Genomic DNA, 27,516 nt, shown 5'->3' with positions numbered 1-27,516 from the left:
CGTGTGAGAGCAGCCGATGGACGTTCGTCTCTCGCATTGATGTTCCTCTCCCTCCCTTTTCCCTCCTTTCCGAGAAAGGGGCACCCCAACACACACCCCTTCATGCTTGTGTTGGTTTACCCTGCAGGCCCTGGCCGAGGGTCGGCCCCCACCCTGCACCCCTGCACCCTCCCACCCAGACCCACCCAGCCAGAGGGAGTTGGGCAAGTCCAGTCCCTGCCTCTGGGAGAGAGGTTCACCAATTTTGGGCCTGCTGCTGGGCAGATGAGGGAGGCACCCAGGAGGGATGCCCACCCCCGAGCAGCTGGGCCGTGGCTCCGGGGGGCGGGGGTTGGGGTGGTGGAGGAGAGAGCCATTACCAGCCAGAGCCTAGAAGTGCAGCAGGGCAGCAGGGCAGCAGGGCTAGGGGAGAAGGAAGTCAGGCGCCAAGCTGGGGCGGAGGGCAGGAAAGATTGCCTCAACACTAACAGCAGTGACAGCAACAGTAGCAGTAGCAGCTGATCGCAGTAATGAGCTCCAGCCACTGGCCCTTCAAGGGGGTTCTTAAGAGGCGAGGCTTATCATTACCCTCATTTCACGGAGTAGGAAGCAGAAGCCCGGGAAGGTGACGGACTCATCCAAGGCTACACAGGTGGTAAGTGGCCGGGGCAGGATCTGAACTCGGGACTTCTGGCTCCAGAGCCCCCACTGCCTCTGGTAGGAATCTCATTAGCTAACAACGCTAGTCCTGTTTCACAGGTGGTTTTTGCACCCCTCGAGAAGGCCAGGCAGGCTCAGCGCCTTTGCAAATTAATAACCGCCTCGGAGGGGCTAGGCCCAGGCCTCCCTGCCTCGGAGGCTGACCCTGCCGCCGCCGAACCTCCGGTCCGCATCCACTGCAGGCGCCCGTGGGAGCCAAGGTTCTGCCTACGCGGCACCCAGCGAGGGCCGCGAGCTTGTCCCTGCGGCAGACACTCTGCACGCTGTTGTCAGCGGCTGCTCGCCTGCTCCGGGCTGGGAGCCGGGGAAGGGAGAGGGCGAGGGCGAGGGAAGTTGAGCAAGACCCGACCTCAGCCTGGGAAGGGGCCTCCGCCCAGGAGCAAGCGGAGGAGGGAGGCGGCTCCATGTAGTAGTGGGGCAGAGCCGCGGTGGCCCAGGTCAGAGAAGGCTTCCCGGAGGCGGGAGCTGCCGCGGGATTTGGAGTAGCCGGGGTTCCGCAAATGCATTTCCAGGAAAGGCTGAGGGCTAACAGGTTCACGGGGGCGGGTCCCCCTGGCCTGAGAATGAGGGCGCTGGACGGAGGGGAACGCGAGGTGGCTGTTCCTGGAGTGGGTTCTCCTGGGGGTGACGCGATGATGGCAGTTTATACCTAGACTTTGCGCTGTGTGCGATTACGAGGAGAAAACGGCGCCCGGAAGACACCAGCTCCGGCGGAACACACGGCTCTGCCAGGGCAGGGCCCCCCCACTGGCCGGAGCGTGGTGGGGCTGTGCCAGCTCACGGAGCCACTGAGCGACCCGCGGGGCTGCTGGGGCCGACGGGAGCCCCGCCCCCAGGTCCCAGCCCCGCCCCCAGGGCCCCGCCCCGCCCCCAGGTCCCAGCCCCGCCCCCAGGTCCCAGCCCCGCCCCCAGGGCCCCGCCCCGCCCCAGGTCCCAGCCCCGCCCCAGGTCCCAGCCCCGCCCCCATGGCCCCGCCCCGCCCCCAGGGCCCGGCCCCGCCCTCAGGCCCCGGCCCCGCCCTCGCCGCCCTTGCGCAGGTAGGGAAGAGGCGGGGCGTCGGGGTCCCGCCCCCAGGAGCCACGGCCCAGCTGCGCGGCTCGGAGCTGCGTCCCGGGGACTTGGGGCCGCAGGGAGGTGAGCACGGGCGGCCAGCGGGGCCGGGCTCTTCGCCACAGGGCCTCAGATGCCAGAAGGGTGCGAGGGGTCGCGCCCGAGCCCGCCCTGGGGCGGCGGTGCGCGGCTGGCAAGGGAGCCCGCCCTGCGGAGCTCTCGGGTCCCACGTGGGCAAGCCGGACGCCAGAGGTCGGGGCTGGACTCGGACGGGGCTGCGGGACAGGGTCTGACGGCGCCCGGGGCTCAGCTCGGATTAGACGCCTAAGGGGTCCCAGGGCTAAGGGTCACCCGGTGCCGTGGCAAGACCACCGGGCAGAAGTTCAAAGGCCCGGGAATAAGACGGGGGGACTGCCGCAGGGCAGCACCGCGCAGTCCCGCCTTGGTCCCGGTGGGGCCTGGAATTCGGATCCTCCCCTCCCCTCTCTCTGGGCTGAGCAGCCCGTGCCAAGGTGGAAACAGGTGTGGGAGGCTGGACCGGGGCTCGGAAATTGGACACAGGTGTCTTGACTTATGGACTGAGGGCCTTGGAAAGGTTGGCCCCTCGTTTTTGGATTAGATTAGAGGGACAGTCCCCGAGGGGGCATAGGCCCCTCACCCCAGGGCAGAGGGGGAGCCCAGGTCTCAGCCTCCACCTAAATGGGCTCAAGACCAAGAGAGCAGACGGTAGGGTTGGGGTGCCTCAGGGCTTGACCCCACCCATAGACTGCCTGCTGTTCCCCAAATGGCTAGCTAGATCAGGGCCCCTGTCTGTGGCATTTGCTGGTGAAGTAATGACCCCGGCCTCTGTGTTGCGTTTCTGTCACTCTCTATAGGGAGGGTCCAGGGAGAAGTGACACGTGAAACTTGTGGCTCTCGACCAAGGGGGGTATTTTATTGGCCAGGAGGTATTTGATTGGCAAGGTCTGGACATGCCGTCGTTGTCACAGCTCGGGGGAGGGGTGAGTGTTGCTGCTGTTTCACACTGGGGGGATGTGAAACATCCCCAGGGGTGCTGCCGAACACCCTCCAGCTCACGGGACAACCCCCACGACCGAGAGTCATCACCTCAAAATGTCAGCAGGGCTGCGTGCGTCACAGCTCCTGGTCCACCAAGAAACAGGCATTCCTCATTTCATTGTGATTCGCTTTAATGCTCTTCACAGATGTGTTGGTTTTTGTTGTTTGTTTTTTTTTTTAAATAAATTGAAGGCCAGACCCTCCACCAGTAAAAAGGTTATGACTTGCTTTATTGCAGTATCCTAGATCCAAACCCACAATATCTCCAAGGCATCCCTGTCCTTACTGACTGCCCCTCCCTGCCTCAGTTTCCCCAGGGGTTTGGAGAGGAACTAGGAACAAACCTAAGTGAGACAAGAGGTAAGGAGGCGTGAGGGCAGTTAACCCCCCAGCGAGAGACTGCCTCTGATGCCACAGGCTCGCCTTGTCCTGCTCCAGCCAGGGGCCCCCCCAGGAAGTAGGTCTGGGGGCCCTGGGGAGGAGCTGGGATCAGGGGCAGGGGCCAGTCCTGCGGCACTTTGCCCCTTGGGCAGCCTCCTGCCCGGGATCCCAGATGTCCCCTGGGAACGAGCTCTGTTCTCACAGATCTCCCCAGAGCTGGATTGCGGGTGCAGTGCTGCTCGCCTGACGGCATGTGACCCCCTGGAATTTTCCCTTCCAAACTCACACCTGACCTCTCGGGAATGTACACCGGGAATATCACACCCAAGGGATGGGGCACGGTTTCTGATGCCTCATGGCTCCCCCACTGCTCCCCTCCTGCAATAGAAGGTTCTGGCTGGTGTGGTCAGACCGGAGCCTGGGGTAGGAGAGCAAGGCACCCCACTCCCTCTCCGCGTTCACCGAGCCACAGGGCAGGGGCACCCTGGAAGGGAGGACTCTGAATTGACAGCTGGGCTCAAGGAAGGTGCTCCCAGTTTGGGGGGCATGGGGCGGGTGGCCGGCATGAGGGCAAGGTGCCAGGCCACCCCACCCCACCGCCCACCTTCCTGATACCCGGCAGGACCCACTGCCCCTTGTCATGTTCACTTCCGGACCCTGGAACCCTGGCAGGGCAAGAAGGCAGGCGGCTGTTTCTGGTTTGACTATTGCATTTTGTGTGTTTAGTTTTGTTTAGTTTTGTCATTTTTTAAAAAGATGTTATTTACTTTTAGAGAGAGAGGAAAGGAGGGGGAAGGAGAGGGAGAGAAACATCAATGTGTGGTTGCCACTTGCACACCCCTTACCTGGGACCGGCCTGTGACCCAAGCATGTGCCCTGACTGGGAATCGAACCAGGAACCCTTAGGTTCCCGGGCTGGCACTCAGTCCGCTCAGCCACACCAGCCAGGGCTGTGTTTGTCTTTTAACTTTCAAAAGCTGGAGTGAGACTCCCATCTGTTCAGTAAAACAAGAAGCCACAGTGGTGGCCCCTATTGGCGCCGTGCCTCTCGGGGCCCGAGGTGGCATCCAGCTTGCGTGGAGCTGCTCCGGGAGTAAGCGGCAAGGCCGGGTGTCTAACCTGGGCCGCCCCTTCCCAGGCCCCGCCCTGAATCCTTGCGCCACCTGCCCGTGAACCGACCGCCAGGCGACCCCTACCTGGCTCGCTCATTTCCGAGCTGCCTATCCCTGGCGTCTCACACGCTCCTCTAGCGGGAGAGCAGTCACACCCCAAATGCCCTGCAGAGGCCACGGGGGCCTGAGTCTGGCTCTGGGCCGGGGGTGGTGTTTTTACCGCGGCCAGAGCCCCGGGCACGGCCGTGGCCGCATCGCAGGGCTCCTGCCCCAGACCAGACCCCAGCCGGAGCAGGAAGTCAGGTGGGGCGTGCCCGTGCGTGCCCCGACCCGCTCACGTCCTCCTAGTGACCGACTGCGTGCCTCCCCTGGGGTCTGGGTGCGCGGTGGGGGGATGCGGTGGCCCCGCCGCCCCGCCCCAGCCCACTGTGCCGCGTCAGGGGAGATGTGCTCTCCCGCCGCCTCTACTCCCCTGCGTGTCCCCGTGGGTCCCTGTGCCACCCACTTCGGAGGAGGCCTCGCTGTTTCCCTGGCCGCCCGCGGGGATTTCCAGGGTGAGCTCACACGTCTGTCTGCTCCCGGTTTCCTATCCTGCTGAGCCAGGCTGGGGGGAGGGGTGGCGGGGAGAGCGGCACCCTCCCCGCGCGCAGGCTGACCTGGCCCGGTGACCGGGGCAGGGAGGCTGCCAGGCGAGGCAGCACCCAGGACACAGGCCAAGAGGCGGTGTCCTCCAGGCTGTCCGTAAAGTCCCTGTCTCCTCCCCGGGGGCGGTTGGATGGGCAGGAGGAGGAGCTCAGGGGATTTCAGAGAGCCACCATGTCCCGATCCCCTCATTCGAGAAACTTATCCAGGGACCAGCCCCGACACTGGTCATCGGGGATTCCAGAGCTGCCGGAAGGAGGGACACTCTGGGCCCCCTAGGAAGGTGTTGGGAGCTCGGTGGGCCGGCCTGGGGCGCTGGCCTGGGGGGAGGGGGGAAGCGGTGGGAAGGGGAGCAGCGGTCTAGGAGGGCGGCCAGTAGGATGGGGGCCGCTTGAATAGTCCGTGCCTCAGTTTCCCCCCGCTGTGCAGTGGGTGACAGCAGTCTTTGAGGAAGGGTAGCTGTGAGCCCTGCATCAGGGGTTCTTGGAGAGCCTTGGGCTGGTGCCCAGCCACCCCGGGAGCATGGCGGGGGGGCCGTCAGGACAGTGGTGTCACAGTGCCGCGGCAGTTAGTGAGGAGCATGTGTGTGTCCTCGGCACAGGCTGGGGGTGCTGGGCCTGCACCTCTGGGTCGGTCAGGGGTGGGTGGGGGGCCGAGGCTGCAGCACCCTGAAGGCCGAGGAAACTGAGGCCGGGTTTCGGCCTGGGAGCCAAGGTCGGCGTGAACCGCCACCCCCGCCTGGGGTTTTCCTGCCTGCAGCCCGAGTGTCACCGTGGCACGGGGGCAGCAGCGTCAGGGAGGCGCTGGCCTTCCTCTCTGCCCCTGGGGCCCAGCGCAGGGCAGGGCAGGGCAGGGCAGGGCAGGCGCCCAGAACCTCGGTGCTCCCCTCTGCTTCCCGCACGTGGCCCTGGAGCCCGGGCGACGAGCACCCTTGAGTGGTCCTGCTTCCGACGCCCAGCAACAAGCTCCTTCTCCCCGTCCAGATGGCTCTCCCCAGGCCGTGCGCACGGCTAGCGTGGCCCCAGGAGGCCTGGGGGAGAAGGCGGCGGTGGGGGGTCTGCTGCAGCAGGACTTGGAACCCAAGTTCATTATAAGCCAGGGCAGATGATGAGATAAGGACGGAGATGAGAGACTGGGAGAGCCTTTTGATGGGCTGAGAGGTGCCACCCCGGCGGTGGCGGGCAGGGTGGGCTCTGCCTGTGGGTGTGGGCGGCGCTCTCGGAGCAAAGGCCCGGGCTCCGGGCTCCGGGCACTGGGCACTGGGCACTGGACAGGCCGGACCTGGCCTGCTCTCAGAGCCACGACCCCAGGTCCGCACTGCGGCCACTTTGCCTCACCGGTTGAGGGTGCGAGGAGGCTGCAGGATGGGGACCCCACCACCTCCTAACTACGGAGCCTCGGACAGCTGACTTAGGGAAGGGAGAGAGAAAGAGAGGGAGGGAAACGTGGGTCGGTTGCCTCTCGCACGCCCCAACTGTGAGCGGGGCCACTGTAACCCAGGCATGGGCCCTGTCTGGGGACTGAACCGGCGACCTCTCAGCTTGCAGGACGATGCCCAACCCCCTGAGCCACACCAGCCAGCGATGAGTAGGAAGCTTTGCGAGCCCCCTGGTGTGAGCAGCCTGGGCGGGGTGTCCCGGTGCCCTGCAGCCCGGGCAGCGAAGGGGCTGGGCCCAGCCTCCTCCCCGGGACGGAACCCGCAAGCCCCAGGGCCGAGTTCTGGAAAGTCGGGTTTATGAGCTCTTTAATGACTGTTTACTAGCTGAAAAGTGTTTGCCTGGCACGCTGCCTCCCTGCTGAGGGGCACCCGGCACCCTGTCTGAGCGGGACAGGCCCAGGGCCGCTCGGGGCCAGGCTTCTGGCTGGAAGGCCCGGATCAGGGGCTCGCCTGTCTGCAGGAGACCGTGCCCCTCAGCCGTGTGGGCCTCGGGGGGAGAGTCCCGGCTGCTGGTAACGAGGGCGCCCAGATTTCAGACCCCTGGGCGGCTGCTCAGCGTTTTAAGCATGAGCACACTGAGGCTCAGAGATGCCAAGCGGCTTGTCCGAGATCACACAGCATTGAGGGCTGAGCCAAAGACTGTCTCCCCCTTTGGACTGCCCCGTCTTTCCCCCACCTGCTGAGCACGTGTGGGCCTCTGCCCGGTTACAAGGACCAGTGCACGGGCCCAGCAGGTGGTGTGCCCCCTCTCCAGGACTCCTCCTGTTCCCTGGGGTCGGCCCAAAAGGGCCAGGCCCTTCCCCTTCCCAGCAGTGCTGGCAGGGCGGGGGGAGGAGCAGCAGGGCTGGGGTGGAATGTGCCGCCGCTGGAGCTAGGCCAGGCCCATGGGCCCCCTACTCCCTGAGGCCCCAGGCCCCGAGCTGTGGTTGCCTCTAGGCCCTGGGAGCCGCTGCTGGCCCCAGTGCGGAAGGGCACTGTCCCAGGCCTGCGGCCAGGCACCTGCGTCCCTGCTCAGCTGCTGTCCCGCTTGTCCGCGTTGACCAGCAGTTTCTAGAGTCCCCGAGGGGCCCCTGGGAGGGCATCCTCGTGGGCAGGGCCCGGCACCGTGTCCAGCCAGGGACACCCGGCAACACTGTCGCTTCCTGTGCTGCCCGCCCCCTGTGCTGCCCGCGGCTGCATCACCCCGAGGACGCCTGACTCAGGTGCCGCGCGACCCCGGGCTCCGCGCTGCTCTAAGGGTGTGGCAGCCCCCCCCCCCCATGCTCACTCTGCTGTTGGCAGCACGCTGGGACCCAGCACCCACTTCCTGGGGCTGTGGTCGGCCCTGCCACCCGAGCCACTCTGACTGGGTCACGGGGAGCCCGGAACCTGGGGTCTGATGGGACAAGCCCGTGGGTCCCCAAGGTCCCGAGCCTGCCCCTCCCGTGCTTTCTCTTTTGAACTGAGTTTGAGCAAAGCCCATAAAGGGGGTGGGGGGCCTGGGGGGCTCTCTGGGCAGGGTGCCGGTGGTGAGTGGGACCTCTCCCGGTGGGACGTGGGGGGCTCAAACTGCAGGCGGTTCCATTTTCCCTCTCCGCTGGGGGCAGCGGGGCAGAAGACCCTGTGCCTCTGTGCGGGGTGGCGGGCAGGGGCTCCCCTTGGGGGGGGCTCCCCTTGTGTTCAGCTTGTGCCCGCAGACCAGCACCTCTGGGGGTGTGGGTGCCAGCCAGGAGAGGGGGCACAGAGGGTCCCTTTCTCCCCGTGCCCGCTCTGACTCTGGTGACTGGGGTTCAGCCTCCAGCTGGGACTTTGCTTCCTTCCCTCCCTCCGTCTCCCCGAGACCCCTATCCCTGGGCCCTCCCCTCCGCCAGCCAGCCGTCTCTGCACTTCTGCTCCTGCCGCCACGCCCTCTCGCCAGGGCAGGGCAGTAGGGAGGTGTGCTGGGGGCGGGAGCCACCCCCCCACCCCAGGTTAGCAGAAGCAGGGGTTTTGCGGGGGCTGCACGGCGGTGAGGGGGGCCCGGCTTCCTCTTCGCTGCTTTCTAAAAATGACTGGTTCCCAGAAGGGCTGTGGGAGGGAGAATCGAGTTTCGGTTTCTGTGACAGGGAAGCAGGGAGACGGGCCACCTCCTCGCCCCCTCCCCCTGTCACCCTGTGAGTCAGCAGGGGACCAGCGGGCGGGCGGCCCAGCCCCCCTGCCCCTGGGCCTGCCCACTGGGTCGCAGCTGGGGGCCGGGGCCTGCTGGAAGTGACTTCAGCATCCCAGCCGGGGATCCCCTAAGCCCCTTGGTCACACCTCCCGGTGAAAAAGACCTGCCTCCTCTCGGGAGGGCCAGTGTCCCCACGGGGTCCCCGTTTGGGGTCACAGACCCTTTGGGCCCTCCTGTCCATCGCCTGTTTCTCTGGGAGCTGCTGCTGGCTCCTAAAGTCCTCGGGGCCTGGGGGTTCTGGAGACCCCCCCACCCTTAGCGAGGCCAGGGAGTCTTCCAGAACCTGCTAGCGTGTGCTGGCAGCCGGCAGGCAGAGCGAGAGGGAGGGCACTGGAGCCAGTCTCCTCGGTGGCGGTGGGACTGGGGGCAGGCTGGCAGACTGGGGGGGCTGGGGGGCTGCCTCCAGCACCCTGCCCCTGGCAGGCACAGCGGGGCCGTCGGGGACTTCCCTGGGGGACGCTCGGTGAGCCCTGCTCTGCGTCGGGACTGGGCTCACCTGGCAGCGCCCAGCCCCACCCTCTGCGGGGGAACCGGCTCCTCCTGCCGCATCAGCAGGCGGTTCCGAGCCTGCGGCTGTGTCTCGGGGGTGGGGGGGGGCGGGGGCAGGTCCTGGCCGTCGCTTGCTGGCCTCAGGCTCCCGGGCGCGAGGGCGGCGGGGGTGCAGGCTGGGTGGAGTGGGGCGCCTCGGCCCACGGTGCCTTGGGGTGGTTTGCATGAGGCACTTCGCTTTTTCAGTGGGTCTGCCCCACCCTCGCCCTGCTGGACCCCACCCTAAGGCCCTCCCTCTGCCCAGGCCCCTTTGGAGTCTCCCAACTACTCTGGGGCTGAGGCCGTTTTGGGGGAGGCCCCCCCCAAGGCAGGGGTCCAGCTGAGGCGGGCCAGGCCCTCAGACTCCCACCCAACCCCACTCGTGGGCTGGGTGCCGCGGCCCGCCGGGGGTCCCAGAGCAGCGGACGCGTGACTGCGGCCGGAAGGAAGCCTGGTCCCAGGATGTCACAACTTCCTGCAGTGAGCAAGCACTTGTGGGGCGCAGGAGATCTGGGGAGGCGCTCCCACGGCCCCAGCCCTCTTCCTGCCTGGCCTCAGCAGCCTGGGCGCCTCCCTGCCCCACCACGCACCCCAGAGTGGGTGTGAGCACCCCAGCGCTGACACCCCCGCACCCTCCCTCCCGGAGCCTGAAGGGCAGGGCGGGGCGGGGCTCCTGGTGCACAGGGTGGTCTCGGGGGCAGCCTGTCCTCCCTGCCCCGCCACCATGGACAGGGGCTGGGGGCAAGTGGTGTTTGTATACCAGACGTCTGGCCTTCCTGGGTGTCGAAGCTGAGCCGTCCCCTTACCCAACTCCCTCGTTTAACAGAGGAGGAGACAGGTAGGGAGGGGCGCTTCCAGGCCAGGGCTCGCACTGCCCCACGAAGATGGGGAAAGTGGTTCTCCTGGGTACCACACCCTCCCCGGAAAAGGTGCCCCTGCTCCTGCTCTCCAGGGCCAGGCCACGTCTGGGGACGCCCAGGGTTGCCCAGTCCTTCAGCCTGCACCGATGCCAGCAGCACAGTGGGTCCTGGTCCGGGGTCCCAGCAGGGGTGGCACGGCCTCGGGATGGGAGTCCGGGCTGTGTGGCGGCTGGGGCAGCAGGAGGTCCATCGGGGACCACCCTGGGACGGCAGCCTCCATGCCCAGCCCTGGGCACGGAGCCGGGGCGGGACAGACAGCACTTAGTGGGGCCTTCCGGAAGAGACCTCGTCCAGGGCCGGCTGCAGCATCAGGGGGTGAGAGCATCGGCCCAGGGTGCACGTGGACTGCCCACCCGCCTGTGCCCACGTTCCCACCTGCCTTCCCTTCGGCAAGCTATGAATGGGGTTGTGTGGCTGTGGGGACACATACACGTGGGCTCATCTCTGCGGGATTCTGCCTGGTGGCAACAGGGAAGACTTCCTGGAAGAGGTGGCGTTTTTTCCTTAGGGCAGCTGGCAGCCAAGGTGGAGCTGAGCATGCTGGGTGCAGGGCCTCAGATAAGAGAAGGCGTGTCTGCTGGGGTGTGGTGACAGGTTTTTTGAAAAGCAAGGGGTGCCGACTCACAGGGGGGTGTGGTCAGCTCTCAGTTCCAGAAGGATCCTCCTGCCTGTTTGGCAACCTTACCGCAGCTCGGGCCTGGCAGCCCCACACTCACCCCCAGCCTCCGTTTCTGGGGCCGGTTTCCCAGGACAGTGCCTGCCCGACGCCCTCCCTGTGCACCCTGGTCCCAGAGGGGGCCCCGAGGGGCAGGTTTCTGTGCCGGGGCCCCTGGCACGGCTGTTGTCTCGGAGCTGTCCCTGGAGTGGGCTCACAGTGGCATCATCACACGGCTCCCAGGGCCCTGAGGAGCCGCCTGCCCAGCGCCGAGGCCCTCTGCCCTGGGGCCCGTGGGGCCAGGACTGCCAGCGCTTGGGTGGAGAAGGCAGGGTGCGTGAGTCTGTGAGCCTGGAGAGGCGGGAAGCTCCCCGAGCCCCCAGCTTTGCCTCGCCTGCTCTCCAGGGCCCCCCCACACCCAGAGTTCCTCTCACCTGTGGTCGGAGGACTTAGGCAGGCAAAGGCCCTGATCCAGTAAGTAAAGCAAAAGGGGTGCTGCCCTGTGGGCTCAGGGGGGCCCAGACCCACCCCCAGCCTCTGGTTCACCCCATGGCAGTTGCTCGGGCACCTCTGGGCGTCCAGGCCCGGGAAGAACAGTTTGCAAACAGCTCAGATGCTGACCAAGTTTCCCTGGGGGCAGGACTCTCTGCTCTGTCTCCCTGGGAAGGGACTGTCCAGCCCTGAGTGTACCCCAGGTTTAGGGAGGGTGGGGGGCAGCAGTTCCCCAGGGAGACCTCAGGCCTCGGCACTAGAGCGACTTCAGTCCCAGTGGCTCCCTTTCCTGGCTGTGTGGTCTTGGGCACATTACTCAGCGCCTCTGAGCCTCCGGTCCCCACCCAAAAAAGGTTGCACAGGAAGGGCCAGCAAGGCCTGGTGCAGCTCAGGACCTGCCCCCAGCAGCCCTTGGGGCTCTGCACCAGCGGCCTGCTGTGTGCCCTCAGGGCCCAGTGCTGCAGGACTCCTCAAAAACAAAGGGGATGCCCCCGAGTTCCTCCCTTTTAAATGCTTGGTTTTATGTCGGGTGGATTTCATCTCATTAACTTACTTAACAAAACAGCAGCGACTTGCAGCTCCTCTGCACCCTGCCTTAGATAGCTGGCTTGCTCACACTGAAAAGAAATCGTAGCAGACAGCCAGCAGTTCCAGGGCCTTTGAAGTTAAATGTTTCTAGTCAAGTGCTGTGGAAACAAAAAAGACCCTTTGGATTTTGGGTTCCCCGCCCTCCCGGAGTGGGGGTTTGTAGGTGATCACTCCGAGGCTGGAGCCCCTGGCCTTCCGGCACTCTGAGGTGCCTGGCTCACCACCACCAGGGACCCTCTCTCTAGGGAGGAGGGACGTACCTCCTTTAACCCCTCGGCCTCGGGGCCAGGGGCATTATCCTCACTTTACGGGCGAAGAGGCTGAGGTCCTGACGCACCCCTTGAACTTGCCCTTCCTTTCACACAGGCTTGTGGGCCGTGAGCACAAGGGAGCTGCCCCCCTGCTCCAGGGAACTGCCTGTCCATCTTTCCGTCTGTCTCTGCCTGCGCCCACCTCTCCCCGAGAGCCTCTGTGCACGGCGGGGAAAGGCCTGGAGCATGCGCTGAAGACCTGCGGCAGACCGAGGGAGCTGCGAGCCGGGCCCAGGCACTGGAGGTAGGAAGCTGGCGGCCGGGAGGCTGGGCCCGTGGTGCTGGCTACTGAGGGTGGACACCCGTGGGCCAGCACTCTTCAGACAGTGGAGAGGCAGCCATGAATACGAGTTAGTGGCTTCGGGCAGTTATGGAGGGCTCCTCGGAGGAGGTGGCGCTCAAGCTGGGACTGGAATGATGAAAAGGAGCCGCTCACTTTGTTGTGTGATGGTCTGATCTAGGGGTGGAGGGACGGGCACAGCAGAGGCCTGACATTTATGGAGTTTTTTTGTTTTTATGGGGTTTTTTAAAGGTTTTATTTACTTCTTAGAGAGAGGGGAAGGGAGGAAGAAAGAGAAATATCATTGTGTGGTTGCCTCTTGCACGCCCCATACTGCGGACCTGGCCTGCAACCCGGGCATATGCCCTGACCGGGAACCAAACCGGTGACCCTTTGGTTCACACGCCAGTGTGGCTCAGTAGACTGACTGTGTGCTCAGTCTACTGAGCCACGCCAGCCAGGGCCTGAGATGCTTTATAAACAGCATTACTGAGATGCGATTCACATGGAGTTCATCCCTTCAGAAGACTGTGCCGTCCGGTGGGTTCCCGTATGTCCCGGGTCCGTAGGACCGCCGGCACAGTCGGCTCCGGACATCCCCATCCCCTCAGACCGGGACCCACACCCTCCCCGCTGCCCTGAGCCGGGGCTCACCCTCCTGCCGCTAGACCGGCCTGGCCTGTTGGGGCTTTTCTCCGAAGGGACTCCTGTAGCTTGCGGTCGCCGCGGGGCTCTGCCACCGGGCACAACACCCCCAAGGCGCCCCACTCCTGCTGGTGCCTGAGCACCGGTCCAGGGGGTGGCGGCCGTGCATCTCATGCGCACATGGGGGCCGTGTCCCCCTATGGGCCCGACGGCCGCACGGCCTCGGACATTCCCGAACAGGCTCCGTGTGCACGTGCTGCCTGCGTGTCTGTCACGTCCACTCGTTCGGTGCTCAGAGGGCAGGGGGTCACTCCCCGCGTTGGGGGGAGGATGCGGTGGCCGCGGTCAGTGCAGGCCCATGTGTGGGTCAGGCCCCGCCGCAGGTGCCAGTCTGTGCTTTTGACCCCGCCCCCCAGCACCTCCCGCAGAGCTGGGCAGGCGAGAGACAGGGAGGGGCCCGCAGCAGCTCCGCGGGTGGGCAGGGAGGAGAGAGAGCCACGGGGGGCCCTGAGCTCCCAGTGAGAGCCTGGACTTGATTTTAGGCGAGAACAGCAAATCCTGGGACCGTGGGCGCAGGCAGTGACATGGCGTGATTTTGTGCTTTTAAAAGGCGACTTCGGCTGCCGTGTGGAGAACGGTCACGGGGTGGGGGCCCGAGGGCAGCAGGTGGATGGGTCCGGAGGCCGCTGTGACGCTTCAGGTGACAGGAGATGGCGGCTCTGGTGGGCACCGGGTAGAGATGGAGGGCACGGACAGATGTGGGACGCATGTGGCCGCTGCGTGGCCCTGTCACCCCACACCTTGGCTGCACGTCCCTTGGCCGGGTGGCTCTCATGTGACTCTCCCCCTAGTCTGTCGGCACCCTCCTGGGAAGGTGGCGGTAGAGCCCCCCCCCCCCCCCGGCTTGGTGTGGGGCCAGGAGGGACCGAACCTGCCCCCGGGGCCTTGGGAGGTGGGAGGAGGGCGAAGCTAAGGATCTGAGTGAGAAAGAGGCCGCAGGGCGGAGTGAGCAATGGAGAGACAAGCCCAGAGCAGGCAGGGGGCGCCGACTCCGGTGCACTCCGAGGGGAAGAGGGGAGCGGAGCCTGGGGCGGATCCACCCAGAGAGGGGTACGTTGCTCCCCCCTCTCGGCAGGGCCATGGGGCAAGGTCGTTGAAATTCAAAGCACCCTCACTCTGCAGCCCAGCGGCAGTCCTACTTCTAGAACTCGGTCCTGAGGTCACCCTCAGACAAGAGCTTGACGCGGGCAGGGGTCCCGCTACCAGTGCACGTGGGTCTGCCGTGCTGGACTCAGCTCAAGTGACCGCCACCCTGCTGCCCAGTGAGGTAGATCCCGGGCCGGTTCCCTCAGTGGGCTCGTCGCCGGGCAAGACGAGGCGGACCTGCCTGTCGCTGTGGGCGGGAAGGTGCGCACGGCCCAGGGGAAGCGGTGTGAGTGCGTGTGAAGCAGGTCCCCGGGTCCTGTTCTGGGTGCAGAAGCCGTCTGGAGGGACAGGCACACAGCTCCTTCCCAGAGGGCGGGTGGCCCGGAGTTCACGGTCTGCTTTCTGTGGTCTTCGGAGTTCTTTTTTTTCTTTTCTTTTCTTTTTTTTCTTTTCTTTCTTTCTCTTCCTTCCTTTCTTTCTCTTCCTTTCTTTCTTTCTTTCTCTTCCTTCCTTCCTTCCTTCCTTCCTTCCTTTCCTTCCTTTCCTTTCTTTCCTTCCTTCCTTTCCTTTCTTTCCCCTTCCTTCCTTCCTTCCTTCCTTTCCTTCCTTTCCTTTCTTTCCTTCCTTCCTTTCCTTTCTTTCCCCTTCCTTCCTTCCTTCCTTCCTTTCCTTCTTTCAACATGTATCCTATTTTGCCACATCCTTATGTTTCCCTCAAACACTTGGCCAAAAACGTGCGCCTGATGTCACGTTTACCATTACCATTAAGACAGAATGATTTTCTTCCATGAAAAGGAAAAAAGCACCGGACACGTGGCAGTTTCAGTTACCTTTGAAAAAGGAACCGGGCAGCCACGAGCAGTGGGGACAGGTGGCTTTCTAGTCCTAGCCGCCACTTCCTCCCCACCGGCCCAGGGACTGCTCTGAGAACCACACAGCGTGGGGGCGGGGGGCTGGTAGTGGCCCCGTGTGCTGGATTGCCCCCTGACCTCCTCGTCCTCCCCGAGCCCTGCCACAGGGGCAAAAGCAGGGCTTGGCCACCTGGCAGCCAAGGTCTCCACAGCCCCCCATCCTTTGTCTCCCTGCCTGAGCCGAGACCAGAAACGGACTGGGGTGGGGCGGCGGGGACTTCCCAGACCGTGCTGGTCAGGAATGCAAATGAAAGGGGACAGACACAGACCTTCCTGCCGTACCCACTCAGCCGGATTCAGTCTGCCACGTGGTTTAGGGTTGGACTTGGGTCAGAAACAGCTTCTGGCCTTGCCTGCTGCGGCTCCCTGGGTGGAGCACCGGCCTGCAAACCACAAAAGGTCGCTGATTCCATTCTCAGTCGGGGCATGCGCGTCCCCACGTGCCATCTAGGTCTCGACACACCTGTGCCCCCCTGTTTCTTTTCCAGCCGTCCTGCCCCCCGCCCGCCATGGCCTCTGCAGACAAGAACGGCGAGAGCGTCTCCTCTGTGTCCAGCAGCCGCCTGCAGAGCCGGAAGCCGCCCAACCTGTCCATCACCATCCCGCCGCTCGAGACCCCGGCCCCCGATGAGCAGACCAGCATGCTGCCCCCGGTAAGGGGTGGCCTGGGGGCTGCGCCCTGCCACAGGTGACGGATGTGCCCACGTCACACGCCTCAGGCAGTTTCACTTCCTGGAGGGGGCCCCTTCCACCCAAACTCGGCTGCCTGTGTGGCCCCAACTCAGGCCTGACCCCGCCCTCCAGGCCCCAAACGTCACACCCAGGGAGTCCGAGCTCTGTCTCGTGGGGGTCCCGAGGACAGGCTTGTCAGTCCCACCTGGGACCTGGCTGTTTCCGCGCTCTCGCCCGGGCCCTTCCGAGGGGCGTGGGCCGTCTGGGACTTCGGTGCAGGGGGCCCGTGCGTGCGTCTCCAGCATCAGCAGCCTGACCTCCCAGGGCCTGCTCCTCCGAGAATGGAAAGGAATCACCGTGTCCGACAGGCCGGACCCTCAGGCCACAAAGAGCTCATTGAAAACGGGCTCTGAACGGCGTGGGCTCCTGCACAGCCGGCTCCATAAAGGGGCCTGTGTCGGCGCCGCCCGCTTCCCGCCCGCCCCCTGCCCCGGGGGCTCTTGCAGACGCACAGAAACACTCCGGGAGGCCACAGTGTCACGTGGTGGGGGGAGGGGCAGCGACTAAGCAGCGGGGAGACGCGTGCCGGGGCTGTCTGGAAAACAGTAGAAAGTGGTGATCTTACATTCAGAATAATAAAAGCAGCTCGGGGGCGTGGAAGGGGGTTGAGGTTTGTTTTTGGGTTTTCACGTCCATCCGGAGCCAGAGAAGACCCTGCCCGGGGCCTGGGCTCCGTGAAGTCGCTGCGCCTGCGCACGCCCACCCTCCGCTTCTTCCCGCCTCCCCGCAGCGGCCCAGGAACCCAGCCTACCACAAGAGCGTCAGCCTCCAGGAGCCGCGGGGGCGATGGCAGGAGGGCTCCGAGAAGCGGCCCGGCTTCCGCCGCCAGGCCTCCCTGTCTCAGAGCATCCGCAAGTGAGCGTGCGCCCGCCCCGCCCGCCCCGTCCCACACTGGCAGCGCCCCCGCAGGGTCACGGGGCGCGTCCGGGGGTCCCCGCTGTAGAAGGTGTAGGCAGGCGCTAAGGAGCAGCCCCTCCCTGCAGAGGTGAACACCTTGGGGGGGGGGGCGTGGACGCCCGGGGATATGGGCTTGGCCTAGAGTCCAGGTGGATTCTGGGAAGTTCCAGGAGCGGAGCGCGGGAACCCAATACCGTGCTCGCCCAGCTCCTCACGCTCCGCACTTTATCTGGCTGTTGGGCCCCAAACCAGGGGCCCACGCGAAAGCTGACCGGTGCACACGCCCCCGCCACCTCTGTCGCAGGGGTACCGCGCAGTGGTTCGGGGTCAGCGGCGACTGGGAGCTGGCGCGGCAACACTGGCAGCGCAGGAGCCTGCACCACTGCAGCGTGCGCTACGGCCGCCTGAAGCCCTCATGCCAGCGCGAGCTGGAGCTCCCCAGCCAGGACACGCCTTCGTTCCAGGGCACGGAGTCTCCAAAGTCCTGCAAGATGCCCAAGGTGGGCTTCCTCGGGTCTTGAGGGGGTGGCAGGCGATATTGCCCAGGGGCCCGCGGCTCTGCTCACCTCCTCCCTCCTTCCAGATCGTGGACCCGCTGGCCCGAGGCCGGGCGTTCCGCCACCCGGACGAGGTGGACCGGCCCCACGCCCCGCACCCACCGCTGACACCAGGGGTCCTGTCCCTCACCTCCTTCACCAGCGTCCGCTCCGGCCACTCCCACCTGCCCCGCAGGAAGAGGATATCTGTGGCCCACATGAGCTTCCAAGCGGCCTCCGCCCTCCTGAAGGTGAGGTCTCCCCCTCCCTCTCCCCAGCCAGCCTGCGTCTGTGCTCAGGGCCTGGGACCCAGGGCAGAGAAAGGGGCCCTCGTCCCAGCCTCGGTTCCCTCCGGAGCCCCTGCCGTCGCCCTGGTCTGGGAGACGGTTTGCCCTGACGCGGAGGCTGGGGACGCAGAAGTGAAGCAGGCACCCACCACTCATCGCCCAGGTTCGCTGGGCAGGGGCTGCAGGCTGGGATGGGCCCGTGTCGCCGCCCTGGAAGGGCCATCGGCCCAGGTGAGAGGGCACACCACCGTTCAGCGAGATGAGTGCAGGGCCTCTCCGGAGGGGGTGCTGCCCCATTCGCCCAGGCGAAGGGCTGATGTCAGAGAAGTGACCTTAGCTGAGCCCAGAAAAAGAAGGGAAGGAAAGAAGGGAACAGCATTCTCAGCAGAGGGGACAGCCTGTGCAAAGGCCTGGAGCCCGGGTCTGCCAGCTCAGGTGTTTGGAGTGTCATCCCAATGCACCAAGGCCGTGGGTTCGGTCCCCGGCCGGGGCACATGCCGGGGCCAACCAGTGAATGCGTGCATGGTAGGACAGCGGGTCGATGTGTCTCTCCTTCTCCCTCCCCCTCCCTCTTTAAGATCAGTAGTTTTTAAAAATTAAAAAAAAAAAATGCCTGGATATAGGAGGAGGCATGGCACTTGGGAGAAGCAGCAGGTGGTTCTTCCTGGTTTTAGTTAGAGCGGAAGGAGAGGGACTCGGAAAGGTGGGCAGGGGCCCAGTGCACCGTGCCAAGGCCAAGACTGGGGGAGACAGCCCGAGTCTCAAGAACGGGGGGGCAGGATGAGTGGTCAGGGGCCCCCTGCCGAGCCAGAGGGCGGGAGGTTGCCAGGGGGAAGGCAGCAGCAAACCCGGGAGAAGGGCTGGTGCCTTGTTCCCGGCCTTTCCCGCCCTGGGCAGGGTCCCGCCCCGCCCCCCCACACACACACACAGGCGCCGTCCCCAGGAGGGTGGACTGGACGATTCCTCTGGTGTCGGGGGTGCCCGGCCCGTGCCTGATGCCCGCACCTCTGCCCCGCGCACAGGGGCGCTCGGTGCTGGACGCTGCCGGACAGCAGTGCCGGGTGGTCAAACGCAGCTTCGCCTACCCCAGCTTCCTGGAGGAGGATGCGGTTGATGGGGCGGACACCTTCGACTCCTCGTTTTTTAGTAAGGCAAGCATGGGGTGTGGGCCCTCAGGGCAGGGGGACAGGGTGGCCTGGGGGCGAGGAGAGGTGGCCTGGCTGCAGCCGTCCCCTGCCAGAGGCCCCTGAGATCCAGGGGCCTGTCAGTGGGATGGGATGTGCCACCTTGTGGAGCTCCCTTCGGGCGGAGCAAGGACCCGGGGGCGAGGCGGGACGCCAGCCAGGGAAGGCCCCTGCAGGGCCGACACCTGAACCTCTCACTTCCCTCCCCCAAGAGTCTGCCTGTCCTGCCTTCTCCTGCCCTTGAACTGTGCTGCAGGGGGCAGGATCGGGGCAGTGACTCCTCACACTGCCTCTCTCTGTGCCCCCCACTCCTCCGCCACCCCAGGAAGAGATGAGCTCCATGCCGGACGATGTGTTTGAGTCTCCCCCGCTCTCCGCCCGATGCTTCCGGGCGGTCCCCCGCTCGGCCTCACCTGTCTCCCCCGGCGGGGTGCAGGTCTCTCTGTGAGTTCTGGGCAACCTCTGCTGCGGGAGGCGGGAGGTGGCGTGGCCAGGAAAGGGCTCCCCAGAGCCCAGTGACCCTGAGGGCTGCCCCCCCCCGCCCAGACCTCGGGGCCCTCCTGGGTTGCATGAGGCGGGCCTCGGGCTGAGAGCCACCATCGCCAGCAGGAGGGAGCATGGCCACGCTCCCGTGCCTGCGGCCAAGCGCGGCAAGCGCATCGCCTCCAAGGTGAAGCACTTTGCCTTCGACCGGCAGAAGCGGCATTACGGCCTGGGCGTGGTGGGCAACTGGCTGAACCGCAGCTACCGCCGCAGCATCAGCAGCACAGTGCAGCGGCAGCTGGAGAGCTTCGACAGCCACCGGTGAGCGGGCGGGGCGCTGCCCCGGAGGGAGAGGGGGCCCCCCCCCGCCGCCTCTTCTCCACCCTCCTCGCTTTGGGGCTCCCAGTCCGCAGCCTGTCTGCAAGCATTCACTGAGTGCCAGGTCACAGCCCCGGCAACGGAGCCCCGCCAGACCAGAGCAGGGGGGCCGCGTGGGTCAGACAGACAGCAGCTGTGGCCATGTGCGCGGAAACTGTTGGGGAAGACACGTGCAAGGACCGCAGAGTCAGCGAGAGAATTGGGGAGGGGCAGTTCTCGCAGAGCGAGATTGGCAGGGACCCAATAGACGCTGCACACCAAGTTACAAAAAATTAAGTAATGACGTGAGTGGCGAGTGTCCTGAGGAGGGAGACGGAGAGTGGGAGTGGACAGCCGTGGACAGCCGTGGACAGCCGCAGGGGTGGGGGGGCGGGTGCCTCGAGGAGGAGCAGCACTTGACTGGCTGGAGAGAAGTGAGAGGAGCGTCTCTGACAAAGGAAGCAGCCTGTGCAAAGGCCCGGGGGCCGCAAGGAACAAGGAACCTCCGGAGGAGGGGGAGGAGGCTGGGAGGAGGGGGGTGGGCGCAGCAGGGCCTGTGCCCGGCAGGAGGGGCCTATGTTTACTGGATCTCGAGAGCGGCGGGAAACCCTCCCACAGTCTCAGCCGGGGAGAGAGGCGCGTAGAGGTGCCGTCGGGAGTCACTGGTGAGGGACCCGTGGAAGGGAGCAGAAGCAAAGGGCGGGGAGCTGGTGCGAGCCCAGCGAGCGTCGGGGGTGCTGACGCAGGCCCCCCCACAGGCCCTACTTCACCTATTGGCTGACGTTCGTGCACATCGTCATCACGTTGCTGGTGATCTGCACGTACGGCATCGCGCCTGTGGGCTTCGCTCAGCACGTCACCACCCAGCTGGTGAGTCGGGCTGTGGAAGCACGGCCCCCCGTGGAGGTCCCGGCCCGCTGGGAGGCCTCGGCACCGTGGGCCACCGAGTGCCCCCCACAGCCACGGCCTGGCCCGGGTGGGAGACTGTGCCGGGCTGTCCTGGGGGCCGGACCCTGGAACGGAACCCCTGACGCCCCCTCTGCACAGGTGCTCAGGAACAAAGGTGTGTACGAGAGCGTGAAGTACCTCCAGCAGGAGAACTTCTGGGTCGGCCCCAGCTCGGTGAGGGCCTGGGGAGAGGACCCCGGCGGGGAGCCCTGGGCCCTGTCTCCCCCCGCTGGGCAGGGAGGGGGTCAGCTTGCCCAGTAGCCCTCTCCTCAGGGGAGACTCGGGAGAGCGGCCGGCCTGGGCCAAGCGCACCCCCTCCCCCCACCCCAGATCGACCTGATCCACCTGGGAGCCAAGTTCTCGCCCTGCATCCGGAAGGACAAGCAGATCGAGCAGCTGGTGTCGCGGGAGCGAGACCTGGAGCGGGACTCGGGCTGCTGCGTCCAGAACGACCACTCGGGCTGCATCCAGACCCAGCGGAAGGACTGCTCGGTGGGGCCCTGTGCCATGGCCGCTCACCCCGACCTCGCGGTGGGGGGGTCCCCGCGCAGGGAGGATGCCGACCCCCTGGGGTCTCCGGGGACCGGGTCTGAGAGATGGGCCGGGGCTCTGGGAAACCCGGGAAGAGCCCCCGTCCTGGGGGCCCCCGGACCGGTTCGGTGGGTGTGGCCCTGTCCTGGCATGACCAGCCCGCCTCCGTCTTCCAGGAAACTTTGGCGACTTTTGTCAAGTGGCAGGATGACACGGGGCCCCTCATGGACAAGTCTGACCTGGGCCTGAAGCGGACGTCAGGGGCCGTGTGCCACCAGGACCCCAGGTGCAGCGCCAGGGCGGCCCTCGGCCGGGCTGCTGGGAAGATGGGGCTAAGGACCACGTTGTCCGTGCCACCCACGGGGACATTGATGGGTGGGTGTGGCCGACAAGGGGTGCCACAGCCCCTCATCTTGGGCTCTCCAACCTCTGTCCCCAGAACGTGCGAGGAGCCGGCCTCTAGCGGTCCCCACATCTGGCCCGATGACATTACCAAGTGGCCGGTGAGTATCCGGGGAGGGGGAGAGTGGTCTGGGAAGGCGGGGAGGGGGGTCCTGCCGCACAGGCCCACCGGTGTTGGTGCCGCCCCGCAGATCTGCACGGAGCAGGCCCGCAGCAACCACACGGGCTTCCTGCACATGGACTGCCAGGTCAAGGGCCGCCCCTGCTGCATCGGCACCAAGGGCAGGTGAGCGGTGGGCCCTCCGCCTGGAGCTCCGCCCCCCGCCCCCGGTGCCCTCGTCCACTCCGGGGCCACCTGCGGTGGGGGCGGGATGAAGGGGCGCTTTCCCCCGAGCCTGGGTCTCTGCAGAGGGGCCCCGCCTTCCCACCGGCGGTGCTGGCAGTGGCCGGGAGGCGAGGGCTCTGGCGAGGTGGGAGGTGAGGGGGGTGCTCAGGGCCCTGACACGCGCCCCGCCCCTCAGCTGCGAGATCACCACGCGGGAGTACTGCGAGTTCATGCACGGCTACTTCCACGAGGAGGCGACGCTCTGCTCCCAGGTGAGGCGGGGCGCGGCGGCTCCTGGGACTGGCCTCACAGGCGTCTTCCTGCGCCCCACATTGGGGCCCGCCCACCCAGCCGGGTCCCGGGCACCGGGCACCGACCTCCATGCCCTCGCCACAGGTGCACTGCCTGGACGAGGTGTGCGGGCTGCTGCCCTTTCTCAACCCCGAGGTCCCGGATCAGTTCTACAGGCTCTGGCTGTCTCTCTTCCTCCATGCTGGGTAAGGCTCCTCAGCGGCGGGCGCGGCCCCCCGGCAGAGGGGTCCCTGCACCAGGGTGCAGCCGGCACCGCCCCACCCCACCCCCACTGCTCCTGACGCGCCTGACTGACGGGTGGCCGCGGGGAGGCTGACGCCAGCGTGTGCCCCGCCCTAGCCTGGTGCACTGCGCTGTGTCGGTGGTCTTCCAAATGACCATTCTGCGGGACCTGGAGAAGCTGGCCGGCTGGCACCGCATCTCCATCATCTTCGTCCTCAGCGGCATCACCGGCAACCTCGCTAGCGCCATCTTCCTCCCCTACCGGGCCGAGGTAGGGACGCGGCAGGGTGGAGGAGTGGGGAGGGCTGGCTCTAATGCTCCCCACCCTTCCCACCCAGAGTCTGCCGAGGGGGCGCCCCGGCGGCCCCTGCCAGCCGGGCTCAGCTGGGGACCGACTGCTAAGCTGGAGGCTTACTGGCCAATCCTTTAATCCCGAGTGTGAGGAAGCGTGTCCCTGAGCCACACTCAGATGGCAGCTCCAGAGAGACCTTTCTGGACTCTGTCCCCCACTGTTCCTTCTCTCTGCCTCATTTCTTCACGGCCGCGTCACCGCCTGCCCTCGTGTCACGTAGGCTGAGTCATAGGAAATTGCCAGGGTGTGGCCGTTCCTGAGCCACTGGAGTGCCAGGTTTTGATCCGTTCGCCCTCCTGTTGCTGCGCTGGGCGTGTGGCCCCTCCTCTGGCACACGGGCACGGAGCTCTCCACCTTCGTTGAAGGGTGGGGGGGTGGCCGGAGGCCGCCCAGCCCAGGTCCAGCGGCTCAGGCTGTCCGCTGCGCCTCGGGGCTCCCAGATGGGATGAGTCGGGCCCAGGCGTCCCAGCCTGGTCACGACTCCCTGTAGCCCTGGCCCCTGGAGGTGACGGCCGCCCCTCCCCTCCCCCTCTGTCCAGGTGGGCCCGGCGGGGTCCCAGTTCGGCCTCCTCGCCTGCCTCTTCGTGGAGCTCTTCCAGAGCTGGCAGCTGCTGGAGCGGCCCTGGAAGGCCCTGCTGAACCTGGCGGCCATCACGCTCTTCCTGTTCGTGTGCGGCCTGCTGCCCTGGATCGACAACATCGCCCACATCTTCGGCTTCCTCAGCGGCCTGCTGCTGGCCTTCGCCTTCCTGCCCTACATCACCTTCGGCACCAGCGACAAGTACCGCAAGCGCGCCCTCATCCTGGTGTCGCTGCTGGTCTTTGCCGGCCTCTTCGCCTCGCTGGTCATCTGGCTGTACGTCTACCCCATCCACTGGCCCTGGATCGAGTACCTCACCTGCTTCCCCTTCACCAGCCGCTTCTGCGAGAAGTACGAGCTGGACCAGGTGCTGCACTGACCCCCGGCCCGCCAAGGACACGGACTGCCTGGGACGGGCTGCTCCGTGCACGCTCCAGCTGCCCGTCCTCGGACAGAGGGCGCAGGCCCCGGGCTCCAGTCCAGAGACAGTCACCAAGGCGGGTTCCTTGAGGGGACTGAGGTCCCCCCTTCCTCATGAGCTCCTGGCCCTGGCTGGGGCGTGCTCCGAGCACCCACCTCTCTGCAGCTCAGGGCTCAGCCCGACTTCCCCTGCTGTCGGGACCACCTCCTGGGGGTGGGTTTCTTTCTTCCCAGGGTCCTCAGGATGCTGCCCCCTCCCACCCCAGCCTCTGCATTGGGGACATGGCCCGGCACCCCACTAGGTTCCCCTCCCCCCGTTTCTCCTCCCCTCTCCGCCCTACAGGCGGGTCACCAGTGGCCTGCTAGGTCTGCCCTAGAGTGCCAGATACTGTGGGAGACACGATGGCTATGGTCTGGGGTGGGGTGCGCAGGGAGGGACGCCGTTCCCCATTTGTAGCCAGCCCAGGCTGTGCCCCACCCCCGCCCCACCCAGTCAGTGTTCTGCTCTACGGGGCTGGCTCGGGTGACAGCCGGCCCCACACTCTTTGCCTTACTGACCCCTGGTTGGGGTGGGTGCTAGGCCACCCCAAGGATCCACTCCCAGGGGTGGCTGAAGGCTCACTCAGGCTCGTTTTATACTGGTTTATATTATGGTCCTAATTTTTAAAAGGAACGCTAACTTTGTATGGATGACGTCTCAAATGTATTAAATGATATTCTCTAGGGAGTGTCATCTTCTGACCTGAGGACTTGGGAAGGATGAAAGCCGGAACCTGATTTTGGGGGTCAGGGGTGGGTCAGCCAGGAGGAACTTGGGGGCAGGGGCTCGGCTCTAAGGGACGGTGGGAATCTTGTGGGACTTCTGGGAGTTTGGTTGGAACAGAACCCAGGTTGGGGGTCATGTGGAGGGCCCCAGGGGGTCCCTTGAGGGGTTGGAGTTAAATTCTTAGACCTGTAGCATCCCCCAACCCCACCTGCTTGTGGGGGTGGTGAGAGGGCGGACCACCCTGGACCGCTGCACTCACTAGACCAGACCGGGGCCTCCCCCAGCCCCTCTGCCCACTCACAGCAGCCCCCAGGAGACCACAGGCACGGCTGTGTATTCCCGTGGGCAGAGGGCCCATGGTCCCTGGGCTGGGGGACGCAGCCCTGCGCTTTCCTGCTCCCAGCTGACCCCAGCCCCACGCCAGGGCTGAGACTGGAAGGGCCATCCCCGGGACTGGGGAGAACATGGTCCCCGAGCCTGGGCTCCCGAGAAGAGGAGGTCAGCACCCGAGGACTGAACCCTGCCTGCCTGGGAGGCCCCCACCAGTTCCTGAGCCGGGGAGCTGAGGCCCGAGGCAGGGCTCCGCCCACTGTCCCCAGTAGCCACGCCCATGTCGAGCATGGTTGGAGTGTGGGAGCTCCAGAGGGTCCCAGGGGGACAAACTGCAGGACACACCACTTGGAGAACCTGCCACATTCTCTTTATTTGACCCCTCCCTCCACCCAGCCAGCCAGCCAGCCAGCAGGGGCCAAGGCTGGAGCAGAGCCCCACCCCCCCGCCACCGCCCGCCGCCTCCCCCGTCCCCCGCAGGGCCCTGGGCAGCCAGCTCAGCAGCTGTTCCTCCTTGAGGCAGCCTGGCCCTGCAGGGAGCACTGGAGCTCCGTGAAGGTCAGCAGGTCCACGGTGACCGCACAGGGGCCCACGGGGCGGAAGCCAAACCTCTCGTAGAAGGGCACCAGGGGGTCCTCGCACATGAGCACAGCCCGGCGCACCGTCGGCAGGCTGCCCAGGTGGCACAGGTAGCGCCACAGCAGGATGGAGCCCTTGCCCTGCCGCCGGAAGGTGTGGTGCACCGCCAGCACGTGCAGGTGGGCCGTGTGGCCCCCGGGCCTGTGCAGCGTCAGCGACTCCTCGGGGCGAGCGAGAGACAGGAGTCCATCACCTCTGCTGCCACCTGCCCCCCAACCAGGGCCCAAAGAGCAGGGGTCCCCTGAGTGCTTGAGGGCTCCTTCCCACCCAAGGAGAGCCCCAGTTTGGGTTAACACCCCCAGCCTCATGGCAGACCCTCCACGAGGGCTTTTGAGACCCCAGAAAGCAGAGACCTCTTGCTCTGAAAGAGGACTCATGGCCTGCGTTCATGTCTCTGGCTTGGAGGAAGCAATCCCAGTTCTAGGCCCCTCGTCCGGCTGGCTCTGTGAGGTGGGGGGAGGGGCTCTCCTCCAGAGGCTCTCCAGGGGCTGGCAGCCCTGCCCTGCCCTGCCCTGCCCTGCCCTCACCTGCGTGAGCCTCTCCTCATCCCAGAGCGAGCCAATGATGAAGGCCACGAGGCGGCCCTCCTGGAACCAGCCCAGGGAGAGCTCTGGACACAAGGTCAGGAAGTGCTGGATCTGGTGCAGACGCAGGGGGCAGTCCCCCGAGACGGAGATAAAGGCTGCAGCAGGGAACGATGCAGGCAGGTGGCTGGGTCACTGTGCCCCCAGTCCGCCCCACAGCCCTGCCGCAGGGGATTCAGGGCCAAGTGCCCACACAGGAACACACGCACAGTCTGACATTCGGGGGTCCCGGGGACAAGCACAGGAGGGGCAGGGGTCTTCTCCTGCAAGGCAGCTGCAGTATCGGGGCACCCGGGGCCCTGTGGAGGCCGCTCACCTTCACGCTCGATCTCAAACACACTGGCAGCATCCTGAGGGGTGAGGCAGCGAAACTCGCTGGCCGGGAGCGTGTGGCGCCGCTGGCAGCTCGGCGGCTCTGGCACCCCAGGTGGCAGGCGCAGGGCCACAGGCGTCAGGCAGGGGATGCTCTGCATGGGCATCCTTGCCCTTGGTGCCGCCTCTGGGCGCCCTGGCTGGGGGACTGGCCTCTGCGGCAGAGAATGGCGCCGGCCCCTGGGGGGGGGGGGGGCAAAGGGTCTCTTCTCTGTTGTACTGAACCTGGGGAGGGGGCGGCCCCAAAGCTGATGGGCGCATTCCCTAGTGCCTGTGCCCCCCTGGGCTGTTTTGGGGACTGTAAACACTGGTGTTCTCTCCCCCACTTTCCTGCTCAGCAGCCCCTCCAAACCTCCAGATTCCAGCCTCTCTGCCCTCGGGGAGGGGGAGGGGGGCTGTGAGCCCCCACTGATCACATCTAATGCAACATCTAATGCAATGTCCTCGGGGTTGGGTGGGGTGGTTGGTCTTACCTCCCCGGAGGAGACTCTGCGTCCTTTTGGCCGCAAGGTGGTGTGGCCAAGAGCTTTCCAAGCAGCCTCAGCCCTGGGCCCTAGAGACAAGCCCCTTGACCAAAGTGGGTCCTCCGGGATCCCCACATTTACCCAGATGGCCTCCCACTTCGCCACCCGCACACAGGGCGGGGTGAGGAGCTGGGGGCGTGGGGAGGAGCCAGCACAGCACGGGACTGCAGATGTACTGCCCTTAGAGGAGGCCAACCCCCTTTAAAAAGCCCCGCGGCTCCCACATTTGCCCTTCCTCCTCCCCCTTTTCTCCCCAAGCTGGGCATTTCTATTCCTGAAGACTGGGAGCCAGGAGACAGGGTCCCTCTTACCAGGACGAAGGTCCCCGTGTCCCCACCAGAGTCAGTCGCCCTGGGCGCTGTTCGCCGGTGCAGGAAGCAGGAAAACCGGAGACACCCGGGGTGCACTGCCGTTAGAGCAGGTATGGCCCGGGCTCACGTGATGTGCTCAGAGGTCGCTAATCGCCCCAGCCCCACCTTCGAATTACAGCAGGCTGGAGGATGCCAGCAGGGCCCTGTCCCCGTGGTCTAAAGGTCAAACGTCACCTTGGCACACTCAGTGGGATTACCGAGGAGGGCCCAGAGCTTAGGGAAGGTCATGGGACTAATCCCTGCTGTGTCACCCACAGGGACAGGTGTGCATCCTCTGTCCCCTGGAGGCCTGGGCAAGCCCCCTCTGAGGGTCCTTC

General features: G+C 65.8%; 2 protein-coding genes across 6 annotated transcripts; one reads left to right on the top strand and one right to left on the bottom strand.

Annotated features, from left to right (window-relative positions):
- Positions 1-419: 419 nt before the first annotated feature.
- On the top strand, positions 420-24,336 carry RHBDF2 (rhomboid 5 homolog 2). Of its 3 annotated transcripts, none has more exons than XM_045837317.1 (19): positions 420-634; positions 12,119-12,307; positions 15,534-15,698; positions 16,508-16,632; positions 16,979-17,174; positions 17,258-17,461; positions 18,520-18,648; positions 19,007-19,125; positions 19,291-19,485; positions 20,280-20,391; positions 20,569-20,643; positions 20,800-20,961; positions 21,177-21,286; positions 21,440-21,503; positions 21,594-21,688; positions 21,924-21,999; positions 22,124-22,224; positions 22,379-22,532; positions 23,153-24,336. In XM_045837317.1, the coding sequence occupies exons 3-19, from the start codon at positions 15,555-15,557 to the stop codon at positions 23,570-23,572; spliced, it is 2,481 nt and encodes an 826-aa protein (XP_045693273.1). In that variant the 5' UTR covers positions 420-634; positions 12,119-12,307; positions 15,534-15,554; the 3' UTR covers positions 23,573-24,336. The 3 variants fall into 3 exon arrangements, with proteins under 3 accessions (XP_045693273.1, XP_045693274.1, XP_045693275.1); XM_045837318.1 differs by lacking the exon at positions 420-634 and adding an exon at positions 1,749-1,833; XM_045837319.1 differs by lacking the exon at positions 420-634 and adding an exon at positions 4,760-4,855.
- An 832-nt stretch (positions 24,337-25,168) lies between these two features.
- AANAT (aralkylamine N-acetyltransferase) lies at positions 25,169-27,262 on the bottom strand. Of its 3 annotated transcripts, XM_045837064.1 has the most exons (5): positions 27,140-27,262; positions 26,778-26,857; positions 26,249-26,484; positions 25,876-26,030; positions 25,169-25,509 (listed from the first exon to the last, which is right to left on the bottom strand). In XM_045837064.1, the coding sequence occupies exons 3-5, from the start codon at positions 26,409-26,411 to the stop codon at positions 25,207-25,209; spliced, it is 621 nt and encodes a 206-aa protein (XP_045693020.1). In that variant the 5' UTR covers positions 26,412-26,484; positions 26,778-26,857; positions 27,140-27,262; the 3' UTR covers positions 25,169-25,206. The 3 variants fall into 3 exon arrangements, with proteins under 3 accessions (XP_045693020.1, XP_045693019.1, XP_045693018.1); XM_045837063.1 differs by lacking the exon at positions 26,778-26,857 and having other exon boundaries at positions 25,169-25,506; positions 27,140-27,261; XM_045837062.1 differs by lacking the exon at positions 26,778-26,857 and having other exon boundaries at positions 27,140-27,259.
- Positions 27,263-27,516: the final 254 nt, after the last annotated feature.

This window comes from Phyllostomus hastatus, unplaced genomic scaffold (genome assembly GCF_019186645.2).
Source record: "Phyllostomus hastatus isolate PE091 unplaced genomic scaffold, TTU_PhHast_1.1 phas_contig_210, whole genome shotgun sequence".
Lineage (NCBI taxonomy): Eukaryota > Metazoa > Chordata > Mammalia > Chiroptera > Phyllostomidae > Phyllostomus > Phyllostomus hastatus.
This window is presented reverse-complemented; position numbering and strand designations above follow the sequence as displayed.